General features: G+C 39.1%; 2 protein-coding genes across 2 annotated transcripts in view; both read right to left on the bottom strand.

Annotated features, from left to right (window-relative positions):
- tbc1d9 (TBC1 domain family, member 9 (with GRAM domain)) overlaps positions 1–8,470 on the bottom strand; it is a 28,930-nt gene extending 20,460 nt beyond the window's left edge. Inside the window, exons 1-2 of the mRNA XM_088341816.1 lie at positions 8,106–8,470; positions 7,852–8,026 (exon numbers count right to left, since the gene is read on the bottom strand). Coding sequence (XP_088197942.1) covers positions 7,852–7,972 — 121 coding nt within the window. The 5' untranslated portion in view covers positions 7,973–8,026; positions 8,106–8,470. The remainder of the gene's footprint in view (positions 1–7,851; positions 8,027–8,105) is intronic.
- Positions 8,471–11,073: 2,603 nt separating this feature from the next.
- On the bottom strand, positions 11,074–22,141 carry LOC148360953 (uncharacterized). Its single transcript, XM_088341804.1, has 4 exons — positions 21,718–22,141; positions 18,767–18,984; positions 16,887–17,055; positions 11,074–13,720 (listed from the first exon to the last, which is right to left on the bottom strand). The coding sequence occupies exons 1-4, from the start codon at positions 22,088–22,090 to the stop codon at positions 13,536–13,538; spliced, it is 945 nt and encodes a 314-aa protein (XP_088197930.1). The 5' UTR covers positions 22,091–22,141; the 3' UTR covers positions 11,074–13,535.
- Positions 22,142–24,261: the final 2,120 nt, after the last annotated feature.

Raw genomic sequence — 24,261 nt, 5'->3', positions numbered from 1 at the left:
ATGTGGGCATATTTAATGGATGTTCAACCTCTCCTATACTGTTTGTCGCAGCCTTTGAAATCATCCTCATCAGGGATAGGAAGATGGTGGGTGGAGTGAAACTGTCATCAGGACAAAGTCACCACCAGGTCTCATGCACAGACCTATATCTAGGCCCGACCTGTGAAGATGTTCAAGCCAGGCTCAGCTTCCCGATCCGGGCAACCTACAACAAGCTCCACTGTCCCCAAAATATCCACCTGTCGTTCGGCACTGAAGAGATCTGCCCCCACTGCAGTACCATCAACGCTGGCCTTCAGCAAATCCTCTCGGGCTGTAAGACAGCACAGTCCCAAGGTCGCAACAGATGGTGGCATGATGCTCTTCGGAAGACGCTTGCAAAGGTAGCCCAAGCTTGTAAACAGGAAGCAAACAGTCGCCCAGCTTCCCCAAAAAGACACATGATCCAGTTTGCAAGGGCTGGGGAAAGGTCCTCTCAAAGTGAATGTAAAATGAGAATCGACTTCAGAATGCAGTTGCAGTTCCCCAGGGAGCTCACTAAAACATAATTGCTGCCAGACATGGTGCTGTAGTTTGTAGCCAGTAAAGCAATCCTCCTGGTGGAGCTCACTGTCCCTTGGTAGAAGGGAATAGATGCAGGGTATGAAAGGAAATGGGCAAAGTATAAAGACCTGGCAGCCGAGTGCAGGGAGAGGTGGGCTGGAAAACCACAATATGCCCAGCTGAGGTGGGGCGCCTAGGTTTTGTGGGCTTTTCAACCTCTTGACTGCTCAAGAGATTTTTGATGCACAGGAGTTGGCCAACAGAGAGCAAAAAAGAGCTGTCAGATAAGGCAGAAAAAGGCAATTTCTGGATAGGAGCTGGAGGGCCTACAAGCAACACCAAGGGGATCAGTGGGGTTGGCTGACAGACTTCTCAGCTATCGCTCCGCCAGCGGGGGTAAAAGGAGGGAAACATCAATGACCGGTGGTCCCCAGCCACGCTGTGTTTTAGCATTCAAAATATGCTGTAGAAGGCGCGACAGGCAGAAATGCCAGGCAGGAATACCACCATCCTGTATTTCCAGTTAAACAAGACAACAAAACTTTGATAAGTTGTAAACCATTTTTTATTGACAGGTGGCCTCAGCAAGAACTTTGGAGGACATAAGGAAGCTAAAAACATATAAACCAGCCTTGGGATTAGACTTTATTTTCACTTAAAGCGATTTACTGAATCTAGCACATTTTGGGAAAAATAATCCCAAGAAAAGTTACTTAACCAAGGGCAAATGGTGTACACAAACCATCAAATCTGTTTGATAACATAACCTCAGAGCCGTGACATCAGATTTCAATTCTTATTATTCTGAAAATGCTTTATTTCCCCAAAGCCGTTTCCAGTTTAGAATCATAAACCTCTCTTAAACCATGTGAGGAGTGCTTGTCCTCATAGTTAGTGCTTTGTTTAGGAAAAGCAAAACAAATTCTTACCTAGAAGCATTTCTTTTTTTAATCTAAGTGACTATTTTTTTAACTTTTTCATTCTTGCCCCATTAAAAATCCCAGTAGCTAAACTGGAAACAATCAGAGTTTATTAACGTTTCTGTTCAAGTAAAATTGAGTATGGTAATTAGTTCATTTCATGTTACAATTTGAGTAGAATGCTTTGTGTTGTACAAAATAAGTTTTAAGTAGCTAAAAACTAAACTGAGCGCAGTAGATTTTGTAATAATATTATTTTGCACAGGATTAATTAAAACAGATGATTTGCTTTTTAACTTATATTTATTTAAAATTTAGTATTTTGTCGAGTAGGATCCATTAAAAATATTCTCTCAGGAAATCCCTTTTGTTGACATCTCCTTGTTTTTTTTATCTTATATTTGACACCCAATAATTGATAGCATTGTAATATAAGGCTGCACCAAATACTGTGTTTCTTGTCCAGTTGGATAAGATGTAAATAAAAATCCCACTGAATTGAGAAACACATTTTGTAAATGTTGTCCAAGTTTTTACTTAGAATAAATAGAAAACAGTGGAAGCTTGTTAGGTTGCATAAGACTTCTGTTCAGCGTTGTTCATGTTTATTAGCTTCTGGCATAAGAAGCACAGTTTGTAGGCTTAAAAGATGCATTGTTCAGAACTGAAAATTGCCTGTTTAAGTATAAATCATCAATAATAGGTGCTTAACAGAACATGTGGTTGTTCTAAATAAAATTAAATGTTGATCGAACAGACAAAAAAAATTGAGCTGGGAGCCTACATTCAAAGCGAAAGAGGCCAATAGTAAAGTCATGGGTATATTGTCCCCCAAAAAACGTTTTTTAACATGCAAATACATAAAATGCTGGTTCCTGATAGTGCTATCAACCGTGAACTGTATATAAAGGAACAAGAAGAAAAGCTTGTGATTAGTGCCAGTGTCACAGCACTGCCAAATCGCACACAGTGCATGGCAGCAAGCTCAGCATTTATATAAGGATGACGTCATCTACCAGCACTGCCAAGCACGTTGCAGCAAGAATCCCAAAAGATTTATTAAAAATTATGAAAAGACAACATTTTACAGGTTTAGTATTCAGTTCCGTCTTAACAAAACCTAATTCATGACAAAGCCACACCGTGGTAATCTAATAGTCATAAAAAATGCAGAACGAATGCAGCTCTTCAATACGGCTGAAGCTGGACAAAGACATCACAATTTTATTCCAGCTCGCTCTGGACAAGGTTCAAAACAGAAAAGAGGTCGACTGACTTTAGCACCCCGTGTGACTCGATTTTACTGCTTATTCAGCACATTCAAACCTTATCTGACTGAGGTTTCAAATACTCACAAGTCTTAACGCAGCAATCTGACTGATACTTTTCGCAATACAAATTAAATGAGACAATCCACACATCATGAGGCAGTGATTTCACTGGCTTTTGAGTGAACTGACAATAAGTTCAGCTAACAATTACCAACTGTATTGGCTAGGTATAACTTATTTTTACCAGCCAGTCTTTAATGGTGATATCCCATATTTGGCAAACACTGACATAAAAATAAACTTTACATTTTCATGTTTTTGTTGCTGCATATGTTCAACCATAACAAGGAATTGCAGCATTTCCTTGCCTTCATGTTGGTACACATGTGGTGGGAAGGCAATGACATTTTCTGCATGGCCGCAGTTGGGAAATAGTGTAATAAAAAACATGCATGCTGCTTTTTAATAAACCTTCCCATTGCAATCTAATCTGGAGTGTCATAATGATGCCCAAACTAGTCAAACGTGAGTAAAGACTCAAGACTAAAATGGCAAAATCCCTAATGTGGATTATACTAAGAGCTTTGTTGAAAGGCTGTAATTTACAGCACTGTATGTCGCAAAAGTGAGGACACCCCTCACATTTCTGCAGAGATTTAATAATAGTGTTTAACAGAAAACCACTGAAGAAAAATCACTTTGACACAATGAAAAGAAAGAATGGCCATGGCTCACTGGAAAGGTATCCTCTGGCCTGATGAGACAAAGATTAATTTATTTCGCCCAGATGGTGTAAAGCATGCGTGGCGGCAACAAGTTGAGGAGTAACAACATGTTTATGTCATGACTAAAGTCAAAGAAGGTGTTGGGAATGTCATGGTTTGGGGCTGCATGAGTGCAACTGTAGTTGCATTTTATTAAGGAAAACAAAAACTGTACTGTGGAATACTGGAGCAGAGAATTATACCCTCCTTCTAGGAACTAGGTCGCAGGGAAATGTTCCAGTCTGACAATGACCCCAAATACACTTCTAAGATAACGAAGACCTTTCTAAAGGGGATGGACTGGCCAAGCATGTTTCCATATCTAAATCCAATAGAACATGTTTGGGGCATCCTTAAGCGGAAGGTGGAGACCCACAAGAACTTGAATATCCCCCAGCTCTGACATGTTGTTATGGAGGAGTGGAAGAGCATTCCAGTGGCATTTTGTCAGACTCTGGTGAAATCCATGGCCAGAAAGATTAAAGTGGTTCTGCAAAATCATATTGGCAACACAAAATATTGAATTTCAGGAACTTTTACTGAAGCGTGTGTGTACTCACTTTTGTTACCAGGGGATTAGCTACTAAAGTGGAGTTTTTTGAGGGGAAAAATAAATTTACACTGCTATATAAGCTTTACACAGACTACCTTTTATTGTGTCAAAGTGGTGTTTCTTCAATGTTGTTCAATCAAACATTAAAATGAAATCTCTGCAGAAATGTGAGGGGTGTATGTACTCACTTTTGTGACATACTGTATGAAAACAGAGAGTGAAACCTAAACCTGTATGACCTTTAACCCATCCAACCCTTCTTCCTTGTTTGTGATGCATCAATTTGGCCAGGTTTGGAGCTCAAGCACAAAGGGAAGCAGGAAGGAAAAGAGGAAGCAGAATGATTCAGCAAGAATCCATATACTTATACTGCATGCTGATTTCTCGTGGCTATACAAGCGTCTGCATTGTCAAGACATAGAGTTAGTGAACAAAAAGAAACAAGTCTGCTATTCTTGATTTGAGATTTGTTTTTCGGTTCGTCTTAAATATTACCCATTTAGAAATCGTTGTTATGTAAGATTTAATTTAAAAATGTTTATTTTCACAAAGGGATTAGGTCATGTTTAAAGTTCATCTGTAACACTGGATGGGTCATGTAATTGTCACACTGTTGGGATCCGTGAACTTCATATGAAAAATAACATTAGCCATTTCCTTTTGAAAGCCTTTCATGGTCTTTTTTCAAGCCTTGCAGCTGTGACAAATCGCACATTTGCAGAAATCTGTTCCAAGTCAAAGTGATTTTTGACCGGCTTCATCAAATTCTAAGAGACTGATCTTATCATGGGCTTTGTCATTTGTAAGGAACAGAGTTCACTGTGTTAATTACAAACGCAAGATACAATTCAAGAATTGATATGTGTTTTTTTACATGACTACAAGCTCATTTTTAGGCCAGATACAAAAATAAAGGTGGCTGTTTTTGTGGTGCATTGGAAATGTTGCCAATCAATCCAAATGTTCTTTTTATTTATTTTTCTTCTTTCAGTCTTTTTCACATGTTTATCCCAGAGAGCCACATCCAATCTCATTGTAAACGATGTACACAGTATTGTTTAATCAATGACATTAAGGACAATTGTATTCTAATCAATTGAATAACAAGCTCATGTCATATAAAACTGTCCTTATGACCTATGGTGTGTTTACATTGGCCCTTATGAAAAAGAACAAAATGGGGTCAGGAGGAAATATCAAAGAGGGATCGGTGAGTACAAATACCAGATTTTGGTAACGGTGCTGACACTAGCCTTTTTAAGGCGTCAATAAGATATCAGTTATTTTTTGTGGAGCCATAGGGATTTTATGTACAAATATGTGATATTAGTATCTATAAATATTCAGGCTTTCTCTTTATCGGTTTAAAAGAATGTGGCATTGATCCAACATTAGGCCCTATTACATGTACATTAAGTAGTACTTATCATATGCTACCTTTTGTTGTAATGTTTTTTATCCAGTGATCCGGGGGTTCGGAGCTAATTACCAGAGGTTTCTATCCCCGGCTATGAAGGCAATTTCACTTTGCGATCGTTACCTCAAAACGGATTAATATCATATCTCGGGGGTCAACTGTATTAAAAAAATGTCAGAATCTCAAGTTTGGCATGATAAAATCATAATATTTGGGAAAGATTCTATTAGTATTGGTCAATAAAGTGGAACAATTAATTTTGATGCAATCGGTTGATTGATTTTTTTTTTGAGTTATTACACCCTAGATAAGACTACTGTTTACTGGTTACACTCAGATAGGCAATGTCCAGTGGATTACATAAGGAGGTAGAATTGGAGCAAAGGAGAACAAAGCTGGGTCCAAATTGGGGCTACCCCAAATGACCCGATTTTGAAATGAAATGATCTGCATTTCTATAGCGCTTTTCAAGTCAATGACTTCCCAAAGCGCTTTACAGTGTGCTTCACATTTCCCAATAGCGGCCTTGTATTGCAGCCATGTAAGACCCTAACCTGCTTATTGGGGGTATTAGGGGTTCAGTGTCTTACCCAAGGACACTTCGACATGTAACACAGACAAGCTGGGATTCGAAGACGAGCGCTCTACCTCCTGAGCTACTGCCGCCCCACTTGGATGCACGAGAACTGCTCACACATCTTCTAGGGTTAAAACCAGTATTGATTAACACATTACAAATGAACAGATTACACAGAAAGACGTTACAGAGAAACGCATTCCTGGAACACAATTACTTTTCTCGCTAACTAGTACTCTAACGCTTTATTCATAACAATTTGTAACTTACAACATGGTGCATTACTCTGCTTCTTTTAAAAAGCAAATCGTGATTTATAATGTTTGCTACTCTTAATATGGTTCCTCATTTTCTATCGAAAGCAACATGCACATCTCAATAGGCCAGCAACACAATTCTGACTACAACATTTATGAAGGGCCAATAGACATACAAAATATTGCTAAATGCAGTTGCGGTAGCACCGTCCCAAGCACAAAGTACAAAAACGTGTAAATTCTAACTGCTGATATTCTCCCTAAAGTCTATACGTCTAAACATCTAAGCCGTATTTGCAACTACAAAATAGAATAATAATGAATTCAATGCCTTTTAAGACTTTTCAAGGATCCGCGGAAACCCTGGCTGGAGTCATGTATTTTAATATTTTTGGATGTTTACATATGTGATTTTTAATCTTGTGTGTGTATTCATCAAGACATATGATATTTAGATCTAGAGTAAATCCCAAATATATACATATTTTTTTGTGACAAATATCTCCCCATCGATGTGTCGGGTAAAAATTACAGTAATATGGAGCTAGTATTTTCAGTAGCAGGAAGTTCTTCCCATTCCAATTTACCACTGGGAAATGCTACCTTCAATTTTTGAATGGCCCACAAAAAATGTCCATTACTGATACGTAATAAATCCTTGCACATTTCATGGTGTGTTGTTAAGGGGTAAGCATGCATTTGTCCTCTTGTAGGAGACCCTTAGGCAGCAATGCTAATTTATAGGGCAATGCCAAACAAACTAATAATAGCTGCCGTTAATCATGAAGGAAGAATAAATGCAATGGCAAAGCCCCCAGAAAGCCGTGTCTGCGTCATTTTTATGCTGACTTGCTGAGAAACATTGCAACAGTTTTAAACATTTACAAGCACTTCACCCAAAATTCAAACACTTTCTAATCTTTGAGAACAGGACATAAAATTTCAAGCATTTTCAAGGACTTCAGGAACCCGTACAAACCCTGTAGGCCACATGTGTCAAGCATGCGGCCTGCTAGTCGCATCAAGCTCGCAAAGGGTTTTACTCCGGCCCACGAGACATCGTCGATTCAAGCACAAGAGAAAAACAAGATGCAGTTTTAAATATGTCCACTCGATGTCACAGAAGCTGGCCACCACTCGCATAGCAACCGGAGCTGGATTTCTTTTTTTTTCTACGTCTTTTTTCTCTCCTTCACTCTATCTTTTCCTCTCTTTCTCCTTTTCTTAGTTTCTCCCTTTCTCACTCTCTCGCCTTTTCTTTATTTACCTTCTCTTTTTGTGAATTTCTTTGTTTCGATCTCTCTCTTTCTAACCACTTTCTTTCTCACCCACTCTCTCTCTTACTGTTCTATTTCTCTCTTTTATCCTTTCTCTATTTCGCTTTCTTTTTTATCACTTTTCTTTCTCTCTCAAGTCAATGCAATTACTTTTTAAATGAAGTACAGTATATATTAACAGGAACTTACTATTTTTTTTTCAGTAACGCGACTAACACTGCATATTATTACATTGTCCATTTAAATGCATTTTAAAGAAAAAAAATCCTTACCAGCCAGTCCTCCGCCTTCCCCACCATGGCCTTTCCGCTTCTGGAGGATGAAATAAGGATTGGCCCGCTCCGTGATCCACAAGGCGCCCGCCAGCAAGACCTCTTCGGGACTTACCCACATGATGATGATATCAGTGTTTTTCAAGAAAACATGGACCACTAACCAGTTTTATAACTAGCAACGTTTGGAGAAAAATACGTGTCGCTGTTAGCAAAGAAAGCGAGACAGCCTCTTAGCTTGAAAATAAACAAACCTGGCGCCTGCTGTTGCGAAAACAACGAACGACCTCCTCCCTCTAGAATCGATTAAAAGAAGCTAAAACAGGTTTACTATCTCTTGGAGGGTCGCAGCCATTTTAGGACGCGTTTGTTTTGCCTCGGTTCCGTGGCAGGTGCGCGGAGCCCCGCGACGAACGTCCTTAAAGGGAGCAACAACGAGATTCGACGCTCGTCCTCTCACTGTTCCGAACCATTGTACAATAAAAATGTAAATGATACTTCTATTATTTGGCAGCCTTCGAGAATAAAGCAAAAATGACAATGACGGTAACCATCCTTCGTCTTCACTCCCTCTTCCTCCTCCTTCCTTTTCGGAAAGTAGAGCACGGGCGCTATATATGACGTCACACACGGGATACGTGACGTCACATAGTGACGGCAAAAGGCGGAATTGGAAGACTGTTCAAAAACTGTGCACTTTAAAAAAAAATCCTTGAAAGTTTGTGACGCCTTAATCACAAAGAGTCTCAAAGGGCTGCACAGATCACAGATTATTATGGGGCAAGGAAAAACTCAAAACCTTCATTTATCAAGATACATGATTTTTAGATATTGAGTAAATTGTAAATATATTTATTTTTGAGAAAAATATCTCTCCATATTGGTGTTGGGAACAAATGACAGGAAAACAGTCGTATGCAAAAGATTGGGCATCCCTGATCATTTTCAAGATTTTCCTTTATAAATCATTGGTTGTTCGAATCAGCAATTTCAGTTAAATATATCATATAGTAGACAAACACTGTGATATCCGAGAAGTGAATTAAGTTTATAGGATTTACAGAAAATTCTATATCAACACGTTATATTGGGTATTTATGTATTCAAGTCAGTCAAGTCATGCTTATTTATATAGCTCTTAATCTCAAAGGGCTGCACAGATCAAAGACTATTGCAAACTATTATTACAGACTATTATGACACATTCTATTTCTTTTATTTTATTATGATTTAATTTTCAACACAAGGATACTGCTGAAAGTGTGAATTTCCCTACGGGGATGAATAAAGTATCTATCTATCTATATATCTATCTAAATATAAGAGGATGTGGAAGTTAAGCGACTGAGTGGAAGAAAGAGGAGATTGGAAGGATGATGACTAAAAGGAAGGTTGATGTGTTAGCCTTGACTGAAACAAAGAGGATAGAGCATGATATTGAAAAATTACGGTAAGCTAAAAATTTGAAGTTGATATTCCGTTACCGATCCGCCCCGGATGAAAAGAAATTTTCGATCTGGCCCCAGAGCCCTACCTAATTTGACATCCGTGTTTTATGTGGTGCCTCATTCATATTCAGGTGCTTATTCTCATGAGTGTAGCATGTTATCGGCTGGCTCGATTTAAGTTCGATCTAAACTAAACATGCATATTTTAATAACTTATCTTAAACATGTCAAGTCATGTTTATTTGTATAGCCCTTAATCACAAGGAGTCACAAAGGGCTGCACAGACCACAGATTATTGCAAACCAGACTATTATTACACCATCCCCTGATCTAAAACCTACACGAGGGCAAGGAAGAACTCCAAAACCTCAACATGAGGAAAATGAAGAAACCTTGAGGAGGGACCAATGGAATAACAGTGCTAATAACATGAAAGTGTAATAAAATAAAGTATGAATGACTTAACAGTGTACAAATAGTTTAATTTAAAGTTTAAAGGGACGGTAAGTATTATTTGAACATTGAATGTTGCTGTAATGTGTAGTGCAGGGGTTGGCAGCGCAAAATGTTGAAAAAGCCAAATTGGACCTAAAAAATAACATGTTTGAAGCCGTAAAATATGAGAATCATTATAGAACACTTCTAATGAAGGCAACACATACTGTATCTTTATAAATTCGCTGGAAAACTAAGAATTTCGAGTTGTTTGTCCTCCCACAGAAATAATATCATTTTCCATGATCAAACATGTTTGAAAAGCCACTAAGAAGCACCAAATACCAGCTTGTTGCCGACCACCTGCGTAGTGCAACCGAAAATAAATGCTAAAAAACACAAAAAGGAATAAAACTACAGAGGTGACCAGAAAGCACCGTTTTACTTTCTTTAACAAAGTTTTTTGGGGTCCGCAAGATGGCAGACAGGGCAGCACGGCGGCGCAGTGGTAAGCCCGTGTGCGGCACTGTTCTAAGGTCTTGGGAACCTCCTGTGTGGGTTCAAATCCAGCAATCGGACTTCCTGTGCGGAGTTTGTATGTTCTCCCCGTGCTTGCGTGAGTTTCCTCCGGGCACTTCGGTTTCCTCCTACATTCCAAAGACATGCATTACAGGTGGATTGGCCGGTCCAAATTGTCCCTAGGTGTGAAAGAGCGAGCGAGGTGTCTGTCCCTGTGTGCCCTGCGATTGGCTGGCAACCAGTTCGGGGTGTCCCCTGCCCACTGCTCGATGATTGCAGGGATGGGCTCCAACGCCCCCGCGACCCTACTGAGAATAAGCGGTGCAGCTAATGAGATGAGAAGATGGCCGACAATTATGTCAGCTTCCTCTTGGTGGAGCTCAAGTTGTGTAATACATTTCTTGACCCAAGAGTATTTTTAAAAATGTATGTTTATGAGATAGTTCATGAATTTTTGCTTGATAATTGAATCAATAGTTTTATCTATATATTTTTTTTAACTAGGAGGCCGAAGTAATACACACCATTTTCAGCAACCATTCATTAATAAGCAATGATTAAACACAACATATTTTAGACACAAGATTAAAAATAGTTTTAAGATGCTTTATAGTGTTTCCTCACTTTTTATCATAAGAAATAAGAAATGACAAATGTAATGACGATGGATAAAATCGAAACTTACATAGTGGGATATATTCAGGATTTTCAATGAACCACCCCAAAACATTCATCAGTGTATTATGTAAATACTGTCGGAGCTTAATATATAATATTAAATATGAAGATAGAAGGATAGACAAAAATTGCACCCATGTATTTTTCCATTGGTTCACACTTTAATTCATGATACATAGGTGACATGTATGCAAACAAAGAAATGAGGTGAAGTGACATATATACTATGTAAAAACAAAACATTAAAAATGACCTAAGGTAAAAACAGTGGGGAAAAGCCACTATACACTATGCTTGAATGACAACTATAGACTGATTTATCAGTTTTGACTCTCCTGAAATAAAAGATGGAGCTCCTAGTGCAAACATACAACAGTGCAATAGCAAGTGAAACAATTTAAAAACATACAATTAAAAAAAAACTTGATCACATTGATCTTTCCATTAGCTCTCTCAAGCTATGGAATTTAAAAGCCAATTCATATTTGGATTCAATACATTCGGCAAGTATACATTGCGCCAGTTGATTTAAAAAAAGAACATGACACATTGTTTGCAAAAAGAGAAAGATGACGGATACCAAAGTGTCTTATTCTCTTCTTAAAACACTCATGTGGTTTTTGGAAACAACTATGTATATTTAGACTTTGCTTGAGGGCAAAGGAAGGCATTCATATTTTCCTCGTTTCCCAATTTGAAGCGAGACACCCTCTAAATTGTAGTCACCCAGTAGCACCTCCTGCTGTTTAATTTGAGATAAACCGAAGAAGACATCGTTAAAACGATTTATACGGGGAACCTTTCATGCAAAAGTGCTTTGTGATCACTATGTTGACTGGTTAATATGTACCTGATCTCCTGCAGTATAAGCATGACAGCTACCAAACAACATTCCCTGGTGTTTAAAAGATGGCATCTTCCTCATTTTGAGACTATAAATTATGTCCTTTAAGATCTATTTAACCACGCAACTGTGCATTTGGTTTACCATATTGCACATTAAACAGAACTGTTCAGCTTGACTTTAAAGGCATTACAGCTAATGGCACTCTATTTTTGTTTTAACACAAGGACGTTTAAGGCGATTACGTGATGCACGACATCAAATAGATTGTTTTGACTTGAATTTAATGTATTGACCCAATCGATGGATACCATTTCTTGTGAGGACCATATGAGCATTCAAAAGTAAATATTTTACCAAACTGTGAAAGAAATCTCTCCTAACGTAGACATTCTCACTACCGAATATCCTCGCGTTAAGACGAATTTACAACTGTCAGAGTTCTTACACCTTTTTTCCATGGCCAAATGCAAGCACTTTCAAAGTCAATTTTCCAATTTCTCCAGTACTGGGCATCTTAGTCTCTTCACCTCTCCTCCTGGGCGCGATGCGTAGACAGCGATGACGTTTCACATGACAATGCCATATAAACTGATGGCAGCTGCCATTAGTCACAAGGAAAAAGGAAATTCAATGACAGAGTAGCTACCAGAGCAGGCGTGTTGGTGTCATTTTTAAGCAGACTTGATTCAGTGTCCTTCATTCACTGTCTGGTCTATCAAGTCACACTGGCAGGAAACATGGCAAAAATGTCAAGAATTTACAAGCAATTCACCCAAATTCGAGCATTTTCAAGGATTTCAAGCACCTGAACGAACCCTGAACGATAAAAAAAAATCAGGGATTCAGCTTATTTGGTTGTGTATCAGTAGCGAATGGTAGACAGCACGTGGGGAGAGGGGAATGGATTATACAGACGGTAAATCAATGCGGCAAACATGACCACTGATTTTACTTTAAAAGTGTGCTGAAGTTTGGTCTTTTCATTTGTAAAACTTGTGTCATTGTAATCCTGTGCAATCCTTTGAGACATTTTTGTGATTAAGGGCTATAAAAATAAATTTGACTTGACTAAAACTAAATGTACAATACACAATACTTGCAGAAATAGAAAAAAAAGGCTTGGACAGTGCCCAGAAAGGAAGAAGAACTTTGATTGTTTTGAAGCCCAGAGACAAAATTTATATTGACCGAAGCGCGGAACTTTAATTTTCGAAAGCTCATTGCAAATCCTATTTTTTGTTGCTTTGGACAATAATTGTCCGTAAGTAAGAAAGGTATTGTGATTTTTAAAATGCAGATTGTTGTTTATTGTAAAGTTTAGTACGAAATAAGTGTTGGTTTGCAAACTTTCAAGATTGCACATGCCTAGAAAAAAAAAGGGTTCACCGATTTCACAGGTTGGTGTACACATTTTCTTCCATGTTTTTAAATTATGTGGCTAATTCAAAGTAGTTTAAAAGGGGTCGGCTGCTATGCGAGTACTGCATATATTACATACATCAGAGCAACTTTTTGATGGGGGGGTAACAGTTACTTTTTGAATGAAATAACTAATTACTTTTTTTCAGTAACACGCCCAACACTGGGTGAGCAATAATGTTCACCAATGTTCGTAATAAAATTAACAATTTTAAGCAGTTTTTTCTTGTTTTGGAAGTCTTAAACTTGACATTTTTGACACCCTGCCTTATTAATGGTAGGCCGAAGACACAAACTGTCACTTTTGCTACAGCGGGTTTCCAACTCTTCGGGGCCTTCAAGCCCCTCCTCCATTAGTTAGGATGACTTTACCATTGCTCAAGGTGGGTGCGTGGCATACCCCTTTGCCCACCACTTCCAATGGCACGTCCTTGTAAGTGGCCACACACTGGCCGTCTGTGCGGATATCTGAGCAAACATGATCACAGACCTTGATGGAGTCCAATTCCTTGTCCGGGTCACCTGATTTCAATAAGCAAGTATTGTTACTGTAAATTTGTGCAAGGAGCTAAAGCGAGTGACGTGCAGTCAGGGTAAGCAGGTGAGACACTGCCTCACTTACAAACATGAAAAATAAAAATAAATTTGTGTAATACCTCGCTACTTTGCAGATTTTGCATATCACTGAGGGGATATTTGCAAAAAATAACTATTGTATTATTTGAAAGATAGATCCTTTCACAGCCATCAAAGCTGGAGGCAAAAGAATACTTGGTCAGAAGTCAGAGAAAAACAAAAGCTGTCGTAGCTGCTCGTTGTTGTCATGTTGTGCGTTTGTGTGCCAAAATTGGAGAAAAAACATTAGGGATCGTAAAATGAGGTTTTACAGGATTCAAGGATTCGCTTCTATTCAAATAAAGTGGAAAGATGTGGATGCACTACAGCAAAAAGATTGGACCAAGGCACTCATCAAAAAAATGCTCGGGTTTTCAGCACAACTTCATATCAGGTAAGGGAAATTAAACGTTTATGATTATTGCAATGGGTCTATATTATGTATGACAAAGTTTCCCATACCATAAAAAACCCTGGTGTGCTGCCAGGGTCTCATTGGTCCCCTGGCGGGAAGCACGCCCCTCTAAGCTAAGCCCCGCCTACTGGATTTGTCACAACAAATGAAAGGGTGTATAAAGCGCACTTAAAAACTTTGACATTTCAGAGTGCTCTTTAGAATCCGGTGGGCATTACGTACTGGGAAATATGGTGGATAAAATTGAAAATGCATAGTCAAAATTAAATTATACTAAATACGATAACTGTGCTGCCTTTGAGAACCATAAAGAGTGGTCTTTGAGTGCCTTCTTGTAGTTAACATCTTAACCGAAGCGCGGAACTTTAACTTTCGAAAGCTCATTGCAAATCCTCTTTTGTTGTTGCTTTGGACAATAATTGTCCGTAAGTATGAAAGGTATTGTGATTTTTTTAAATGCAGATTGTTGTTTATTGTAAAGTTTAGTACAAAAAACCTACGCTTGTTTGAGTTGTTGTTAAATGATACTGCATACGGTAAAGGTTCTGCCTTAGAGAAACATACAGAGATGTCTTCGAGCGCCCTATTGCAGTTAACATGTTATTTTTGAAGCTAAATTTTAGAGGTAAAACCAGATAAAAATGTTAATTTTTGTTCTATTAAATACCGTAAATTCCGGACTATAAGCCGCTACTTTTTCCCCCAAACTTTCAACCCTGCGGCTTATTCAGTGATGCCGCCAATTCATGTAATTTTTCTAACGGCCGCCAACGGCGCTCGAGTACAAAAAGTAAGATTTAGACTGCAACTTCTTAGCTTGTGCACAAATTAAATTAGCGTAGACAAATCCTCATCATGCAAATTGCAAAAAAAGGCACATGACGCAACTTTCAAGCTAAACGCAATCAAGCAGTCCGATATAGAAGGAAACAGAGCTACCGCACGTAAACTTTACTTTGAGAGCGTGATGCTAGCGTGTTTTTGAGTAAGGGAGCGTAGGATGACGTCTACATTACAAAATCTCTTTCCCATACTGAAGGAAATCGATTTTGATTACGTCATTTATTAGGAGGAAGACAAGGACGGTTTACCGTGCTTATTACAAGTACGGTATGTTTTTTTAACAGAGCTGTTTACTGCGTTGAGAGCGTGTTGCTAGTAGCATTTTGCTACCCTTCACAGGCACCGTTTGGGATGAAAGTTATAATATTATCAAAGCTTTGAAAACTCTCTCGGTGTACCGTCTTTCTTTGTAAATATGTGTAACCATGTATAATATGTATTTGCAACTGTATATTTTTGTTATGTATTTATTTTAGAAACATATTCTGATATGTTTTGTACGAGCAAATGAGAAAGAAGGGGCGGGGCAAACGCGGGCTGACGGGAAGTGGAGTAAAGGTGAGACGTGTTTGTGGACGCGGCCGACAATAGTGGAAATATATTTTTCCCACCCTTACCTTTGGAAATATACACTTTTTTTCTTGGATTACTTTCAACGGGCACCCGGACTCTGCAGGTCTGCATTAAATTTTAAGTACCGGTATCATTTTCCGTCATTTTGCCGGCTGTGTTTTTTGGACTTTATCGGATATGGGTTAATTTTGTGTTTGAATTGCGTTTTTTCAATGTGGCTGCATGCGGCTAATATACAGGTGCGGCTTGTGTATGTACAAAATCGGTTTTCCTCCCGAAATGTGGTGGGTGCGGCTTATAATCAGGTGCGCTCTATAGTCCGGAATTTACGGTAAATGATTTTAAATTAAATGTTTTTTTATTGAACCCTAGCTCTTACTATAGTTTTAATTCCATGTACTGTATAGTCCAGTGTGCCTTATAAATTGAAAATAAATCACGAAAGACTATTTTAGGGGTGAGCCTTTTAGTGCGGAAAAAAGGCACATTTTTCATAAGAGAATTACCCATCCATTGACGCTTTTATTCAAAAGGAGCAGTATGTAACATTCTGTGCTGAGCATCTGCAGAGTGAGGCACGCAATTCTCTCGCTTAATGACAGAGGGCAATAGTGAGGCCAAAGATTCTGATTTGGCACACACTTCAGCATCAAACAATATAATTAGTAATAGTATTAGCAAGCTAACAGCAAGTCAAGCCATCCAGTAATATTTTTCTCATTTCATTAACTTGTTTTCATCATGGAAGATTACCTATCGATTGATGCTTTTATTCAAAAGGAGCAGTATGTAACATATTTCTGTGCTGAGCATCTGCAGATGTAGAGTGAGGCACGCAATTCTCTTGCCTCATAGCAAAGGGCAATACTGAGACCAACTATTCTGATTTTGCACATACCTCAGCCTAAAACAATAGAATTTGTGACAATATTAGCAGGCTAACAGCAAATCATTGCATTGGTCTTTTGTTATAATGGAGGATAACCTATCTATTGATGCTTTCATTCAAAAGGAGCAATGTATAGTCTTCATTTCTAAGTTAAAATAAGACAATCAAACTTTTTTTTTACCTATGATACAGTTTACATATTGCTTTCTTGCACTGCCAATCAAACAATGAATAAGATGTACATGTAGGTTCAGTTATTTGTAAATTTGACTGTGCCTCACCCGACATGAACCTCACCGCACATCACTGGCTAAAGCTTATGTTCAAATGACGTATCATGCATCTCTCAATACCTGTAAATCCATAAACGGTTACTCGATCTCCAGGTATGGCTCCGTTCGGGGGTGCGAGTATTTCCACTCTGCCCAGTGACCTTACACATGCAACAACAGCCTGGGATGCCACACCGCGCACTTGTGTGGGCTTCAGGTTGCACAGTAGAACCGCCATGCAGTTCTGTAACTGAAACACATCCGATATGCTATGATTTCTAAGGATACATTAGAAAAAGAGGCCCCAGGATAGAGAATCGTGGCATGCTATACCAAAGTGAGCGAAATAATGTGGCACAATGTGGGTCCACTGTAACAATGCTCACGTGTTGTGAGCACTAAGGCAGAATATTTTATTGAATCAGTTATGTTGTCAACTAAAATAATTGTCTGTGTTGTTTGAACCCATTGAAGAACCTTCCTGGTGCCGTATGTCTCTCAGGAGTGTGGCTTGCAACAAAAAAACGAGGCGTAAAAGCCGAGGATGATTCAAAGTGAGGCACTATATTTCTTTTCATTTTTTTCACCCAGCCTATGACATGGAATTTGGGGGTATCTGTAGCAGCAAAATGTTGGGCAATAACGTCAGGGCCCTCTAGGTGAGCCTCATGTTAAGTAGATTATATACAAATTTCTCGACCTACGAGTATTTAAAAAAATGCTTTTTCATGTCATAGTTCAAATATTTTTGCTTATTATTCATATCAATATTATTTCTTTGAACTAAGGAAGATTTTTTTTAACCACTAGAATGCGCTTAATAATACACAACATCCTTTTACTTAATAATTCTTATCTCAGTCCTTGACTAGGAAACTGCCAGAATATTTATGCAATTTACACCTGTGACTGTCACAAAGCAAAAATGTATTACGACAAATTAAAATGAAACAGATTCTAAAACTTCCCCTTTTGAGGATTGTGTGACCCTTAGAATATTTAGGTGCTTTAATCGCCTCCCTACTTTTAACATTACCCAGGATTTTCAATCGCTTGACTCCATGCAACTTAGCAAGGGTAGCGATTCCTGTGCCTTCTTCGAATATTTACTCTCTCTTTCGTCACTGCAAGCCTTGGTACCCAGCGGATGAATACAGTACAAAATATGCAGTATTGGATGTCCGACTCGCAAAGTGTTTGCGAAGAAACTAAGATCATGAAACGAATGAAGATGGAGAAAGGCAGGGTGGGAAGGAATTTAGCTAATGACATATCAGAATGTCATGATGCAACGATGCAAACCAATAGCAGACTGGTATTATGGAGACATAACTTGTCATTCACACAAATACTGTAGTGTTTGATTATTTTTTTTGTTTTTTTGGCACACAAAATAACTTTTGGTTGATATCATACAGTGGGGAAGAAATTGTAAACAGGGGCCAAAAACACATCTCATTCCATTTGTGAAATGGGGCGTGAGGGTTACTTTTCAGTTTCGCTACTTCACGGATTTGCATCCTGAAATCTGATCGGCTAGACAGTCTCCCACTTATTGTTATTATATGAGGGTACAGTAGTTATCTGTAAAAAATAAAGAAACATTTATACAGTACTTTTATTTGTTAAACAAATGCTTGATCCGGTAAAAAAGGTTTGTTCTATGGTTTCAGTGGTTAACACATTATTTATTGTATTATAAGTGTAAAAAAATGAAGGTTTCCACTTCGCATATAGGCTCTTTCTGGAACGTAACCCCAATGAAAAACAAGGTATTAGATAATTATTAAAAAAAGATAAATATTACAAAATATTTTGATTTCAAACAAATATAATTCCTGTTCAAATTTTCAAGACTTTAGAAAATTGAATTTAAGACATTTTAACGCCAATTAAGGCCTTTTTTTCATATAATGAATTCAATGACTTTTAAGACTTTTCAAGGGAACCCTGGTTTATACCTGGTTAACAGGCACAGACTCGCTGACCACCGTTCTGGGGTGAGCCTCTCCAACATCCACATGCTGCAAGTACAAGTTATCCGTTCCTGGGAGTTGCATGGTCCTGAGGATGCAACCTGCTCGGAGATCAAGGCGGGAAATGTCCATTTTGTCATGGCAGCCCAACCCAGGCTTTTCCTCAATGGATGTTTCTGTCACCTTCGGTGCCTTCTTTCTTTCTGGCATCAAGAGAGGGAAATAAATGAGGGAAAAGGAAGGCAAACAGATTCTGGTACGATCATTGTCACTCAAAACTAAGGTCTTAATTCTCCTCATATACAGCAGAATGAATCCAAGCGTCATTAATCAAGATACACTGAATGCAGTCATTTTATGCCGCCCGCGCCGCAAGAAAATGTTAAGAGAAGCACAAGAAGACAAATGAGCGTCAAAAAACGACCTGCAGTTTTAAATATGTCCACTGGATGTCGCTAAAGCCAGGCGCTACTCGCATAGCACCCGCCATAGCTGTACTTGCTATTATTAATAAACCAGAGAACATTTAAGAAACCCATCCCAATGTTTTCTCAGTTAAAATAGAAGTCATTTTTAAGACAATAAAAAAATAAATAAAAATAAAAATAACACCAGATTGTCTTTGAAGAAGTTTAAAGAAGATTAAGCCTTTGTCTATAATATATATGAAACCAAACAGTGAAGTACCCACAATTCAGGTATGTTGAGATCGTTAAATCAATCATTTAAATAAGTGTTTGTATGCTATTTTTGTCACTTTCCAGTTGGCATGAGTTTCCATAGGTTAAATGAAACAAAAAAAGAAAACAGGAATAAAAAAAGAAAACGGAAAAAAGAAACAAAGGAAAAAGACAAAAGGAAAAACACAAGAAGGAAAGAAGAAAAAGCAGAAGAAAAATAAAAGAAGAAAAAAGGGAAAAGGGAATGGAAGGAAAGGAAGGAAGAGGGAAACATGTCAATCCATTATCTGCACCGCTCATCCTCAGTAGGGCCGCGGAGATGCTGGAGCCCATCCCAGCTGTCCTCGAGTGGTGGGCAGGGGAAACCCTGAACTGGTTGCCAGCCAGTCGCAGGGCACACAGACAACTGACTCACTTCTTTACACCTTAGGGACAATTTGTATTGGCCAATTGACCTGACACGCATGTTTTTAGAATGTAGGAAGAAACCAGAGAGCCCAGAGGAAACCCACACAGACACGGGGAGAACATGCAAACTCTGCATGGGGAGGCTGCCGTAGACTTAAACCCAGGACCAATACACCTTGGGGCTGCACACTAACCATCCAGAGGCAAAAGAAAAAAGAAAAGAGAACAGAAAGGGGAAATGGTCTGCATTTATATAGTGCTTTTCAAGTCAACGAAGACCTCCCAAAGCGCTTTACAATGTGCTTCACACTTACCCTTTCACACACACACTCACACACCGATATCGGCCTTGCATCCATGCAAGGCGCCGACCTGCTTATTGGGGGCATGAGGGATTCAATGTCTTGCCCAAGGACACCTCGACATATAACACGGAGGAGCGGGGAGTCGGACCTGCGATCTCTTGATCCCAAGACCTCCTGAGCTAATGCAACAAGCGAAAAAGCAAGAAGACAAATACAAATGTATCGCTAGGCAGTGTTCCCTCTAAGCTGCGAGCACATTCTCAGCGCACAAGAACATCTAGCCAGCGCACAAAAATGAGAGCTCAAAATTACTAATTAAGAAGCGACTCAAGTCAAAGTTACAGTGCATGAAGGTAAAAATACACGGGTTCCCCTGACGTTGTGTCCTAAATGCGGTATTTTGAAGTCGAGTCGAAGTAGAACGAAGTTGAGTAGAGTTAGTAGAGTTTGTCGGGGAACCGGCTTCTTCGGCTCGGCTCACTAAAAAGAAGGTCCTAAACGGCTCTTCAGGTTGTTTTTGCTTCTTTCATCCCCATATGACCAAATATTATGTAAAATTATGCACAAAATGACTTAAGGGAAGGGGGAATAGAACAAAAAGAAAAAAATACCAAAATGGAAAAAGTAGTGAAAAGCTGAGAAAAAAAGAAACAAAAAGAAGAGAAAAAAAGAAGGAAAAATTTTAGAAAAAAGACAGAAAAAAAGAAAAGAAAGAAATGTAGGGAAAAAGTAAATAAAGAACAAAAAGAAAAAAGTAACAGCTCGGAAAAAATAAACACAATGAGATTTTTTTAAAGGAATCTAAAAAAAAGTAGAAAAAAAACACGGAAAAAAGAAGAAAAAGTTTGTGTTGCATTCAAATAATTTCCAATTATATCAAGTGAATCTTGTTGCCAACATTGTACTTCCACTAAAAAATGTGATTAAGTACAGTTCTGTATCTTACAACCGACTAAATAAACCCCCAAAAATGTTAATATTATGCGACAAAATATATCAGGAAATAAAAAGAAATGGATATCTTATGAAAGAATTGTAAGAACAAACTACGTTTGTAGGACGTACAACCTTCGCAATAGTATATGAGTCAATTCATTCAAGAGAGAAAAATGATTTTGCATTGCCGGAAACTCAGCAAAATGTAACTTGATGTCAAGTTTTGGACATGTTTGATAATGAATTATCTTGCCACACTTGGGATTATGGTTGCTCACTGTTGTTTCAAGCGTTGCTCACCGACTTTGTGTGAACGCTCAGACCCGTGGAAAATTACAGGGAACATTGTCCCTAGGCGTACTTTGAAAAAAATGCACGTTTATATGATTGCTCGTGTATTGCTTATAATTCAATGTTGTTTTACTTTTAATGAATGAAGTTTTAAAAAGTGGGAGGCGCCAAGTGCTACACACTGTGCCTTTAATGCTGATAGCCTAGCTTAGTGTAAAAACAGCCAGTGAAGGATTGACGGAACATTACAATTACTGTATTAAAAAGTGGAAACGCAGTAAGTCAGAATATAAACATTTAGGCAGTGACTATTTACCTTTGACTTTTCCTTCGAAGGACGGCCGCCGGCTGAGGCCCATCTCCCGCAGCTCCCTGCTCACGGTGGCGGCGCTAACGGTGGCCCCGGACGCCCGCCGGAATTCGGCAGCGAGCGCCCGCAGGGACGGGAAGGTCTGCTCCTGGGCCAAGCGCTCCAGAACCTGCCGGTGCTCCTCTTTGAGCTTGTGCGGTCGTCCGCAGCGAGGAAGCGGGCACGTCCTGCCCTCTCGCTTCCATTGTACGATGACGTTGTTGACGGTGGAGCGAGGCAGGTTGAGCAAGGTAGCAATCTGTCGCAGGGACTTTTTGCACATGTGGCATCCCACCACGGTGCCCCGCTGGAAGTCACTCAACTCCCCGCTACGACCCATCGTAGGCGGCGAGGCGAAAACACAACACGGCTATGCCTGGGAACCAGTGCATTTTTTTCTTCTTTCAATTGTTGTGAGATTGCAAGCTACATCCAGGTGCCCAGTGCCACCTACTGTACAGGAGTGTGTTTGAATCGATTGTTGCGTAAATGTGAATGGATGAACAAAAACAATAACTCAACAACAAAATTTTATTTCATAATACAGTGGAACCTTGGTTCTCGACCATAATCCGTTCCAGAACCCTGTTCGAAATCCGATTTGTTCGATCACCGAAATCATTTTTTCCCATTAAAAATACTCTATTTTCCGCACTATAAGGCGCACCGTGTTATAAGGCGCACCTTCAATGAATGATATATTTAAAAACTTTTTCCATACATAAGGCGCACCCCATTATAAGGCGCTACAGTAGAGGCTGTAGTTACGTTATGCAACCGTTAGATGGTGCCGCGCTAAAGGGAATGTCAACAAAACAGTCAGATAGGTCAGTCAAACTTTATTAATAGATAACAAACAAGCTTTCCACAACTCTATTCACTCCCAAAATGAATAAACAGCTGTTTTATTATTTTCTCTGAGGTAAAGCATTTTCGTGACACATCTTTAACATCTTTTAACAACAGCAAGGCATAACATTTTACTTTTCCTCCATTTAGTCAACACGCAAAAAAACGTCTGATACGGTTATGGTAAATTAAACGTTAGTGCAATCGCAATATAGTGACACTCGTAATGTGCAAAAACAATAACAAGTGCAAAACAATAACAATAAAGCAATAACATAACTGTAAAAGGTAAAACGTAAACAGCTCATCCTCATGCTTCCTCCACTTCCGCACCATCGATTCATTAATGTTAAACTCTCTTGCTGCTGCTCTATTCCCGTGTTCTACTGCGTGACTGATCGCCTTGAGTTTAAACTCTGCGTTGTAAGCGTGTCTCTTAATAGGAGCCATTTCAGGGTCTTTATACAAACGCACAAATAAAAGAGAATCGTTGTTTAATATTTCCCAGTATGCACAGCGCACTTCTTCTTTTACGCGAAAAATGGAGTTGGTGCCTGCTTACCGTAAGTTGCGAGACCTGTCGCGGCTCAATATTGATCCATATATAAGGCGCACCGGATTATAAGGCGCATAGAGAGCTTTAAAAAAAAAAAAAAGAGATTTTAGGTGCGCCTTATAGTGCGGAAAATACGGTGATGTAAATCGATTTAATCCGTTCCAACACCCTGAATGTAAACATCAAGCTAACCCAGCCTAATCATACGTTCGCGTTATCGTAATCTTCCGTACGAAACATTACGCTAACATGAACGTGTGAAAATAAAAAAAAATCAGGTCGTTTACAAGTCATTTAGCACCCGGGTCTCCACAACAAGTGGTGAGCGGTTCATTGGAAAGGGGGCTCCGTTCCAACCCCCTGAGTGTTTACTTGAATGTTTAACGTAAACATCAAGCTAACCCAGGCTAATCGTACGTTCACGTTATCGTAATCTTCCGTACGAAAGATTACGCTAACATGAACGTTTTAAAATTAAAAAAAGGATAAAGAAAAGAATTATGGATAGGATTTCTTACCTTTGCGGTGGTCAGCAGAAGGCGCAGGTGGACGGCCGTTGCTTGTTTATAGCACTCACTCCCTTAGCCACGTCACTAGATTTCACAGCCTCCTTATTCTTTAGTATCGTACTGATCGTAGATTTAGCCGTGCTGTATTCCCTAGCAAGATCAGACACTCGCACAACTCCTTCATATTTTGCTATTATTTCTTTCTTAAATGCAATAGTTGTGCGCACTACTTTTCCTTTTTCACCTGTAGCAACTTTGCTGCTTGCACTGACTTTCTTCTGAGGCATAATTAGGGGCTAAAACACTTCATACACCTATATAATAAAAGCGAAAGCAAAACATGCATGTCCGCACACGATAACAGTTGGTCACGAAAAGAGCAATCTACACCCGTACGCCGCTCAGCATCGCACCTTACCGTACGCAATCACGCATTACCGGCATTTGAACTCCGATTTTTTTGACCAAACAGCGAAGCAAGGATTTCTCGAAATTTTTGGTCGGACTCCGATTTGTTTGAACTGAGAGGCGTTCGAAAACCGAGGTTCCACTGTATGTTCGAAAAGGGGCAGTCAGAAGCAAATGCTTAAATTTCCT

This window comes from Urocampus carinirostris, chromosome 8 (genome assembly GCF_059441175.1).
Source record: "Urocampus carinirostris isolate Australia breed hairy pipefish chromosome 8, RoL_Ucar_1.0, whole genome shotgun sequence".
NCBI lineage: Eukaryota > Metazoa > Chordata > Actinopteri > Syngnathiformes > Syngnathidae > Urocampus > Urocampus carinirostris.
This window is presented reverse-complemented; position numbering and strand designations above follow the sequence as displayed.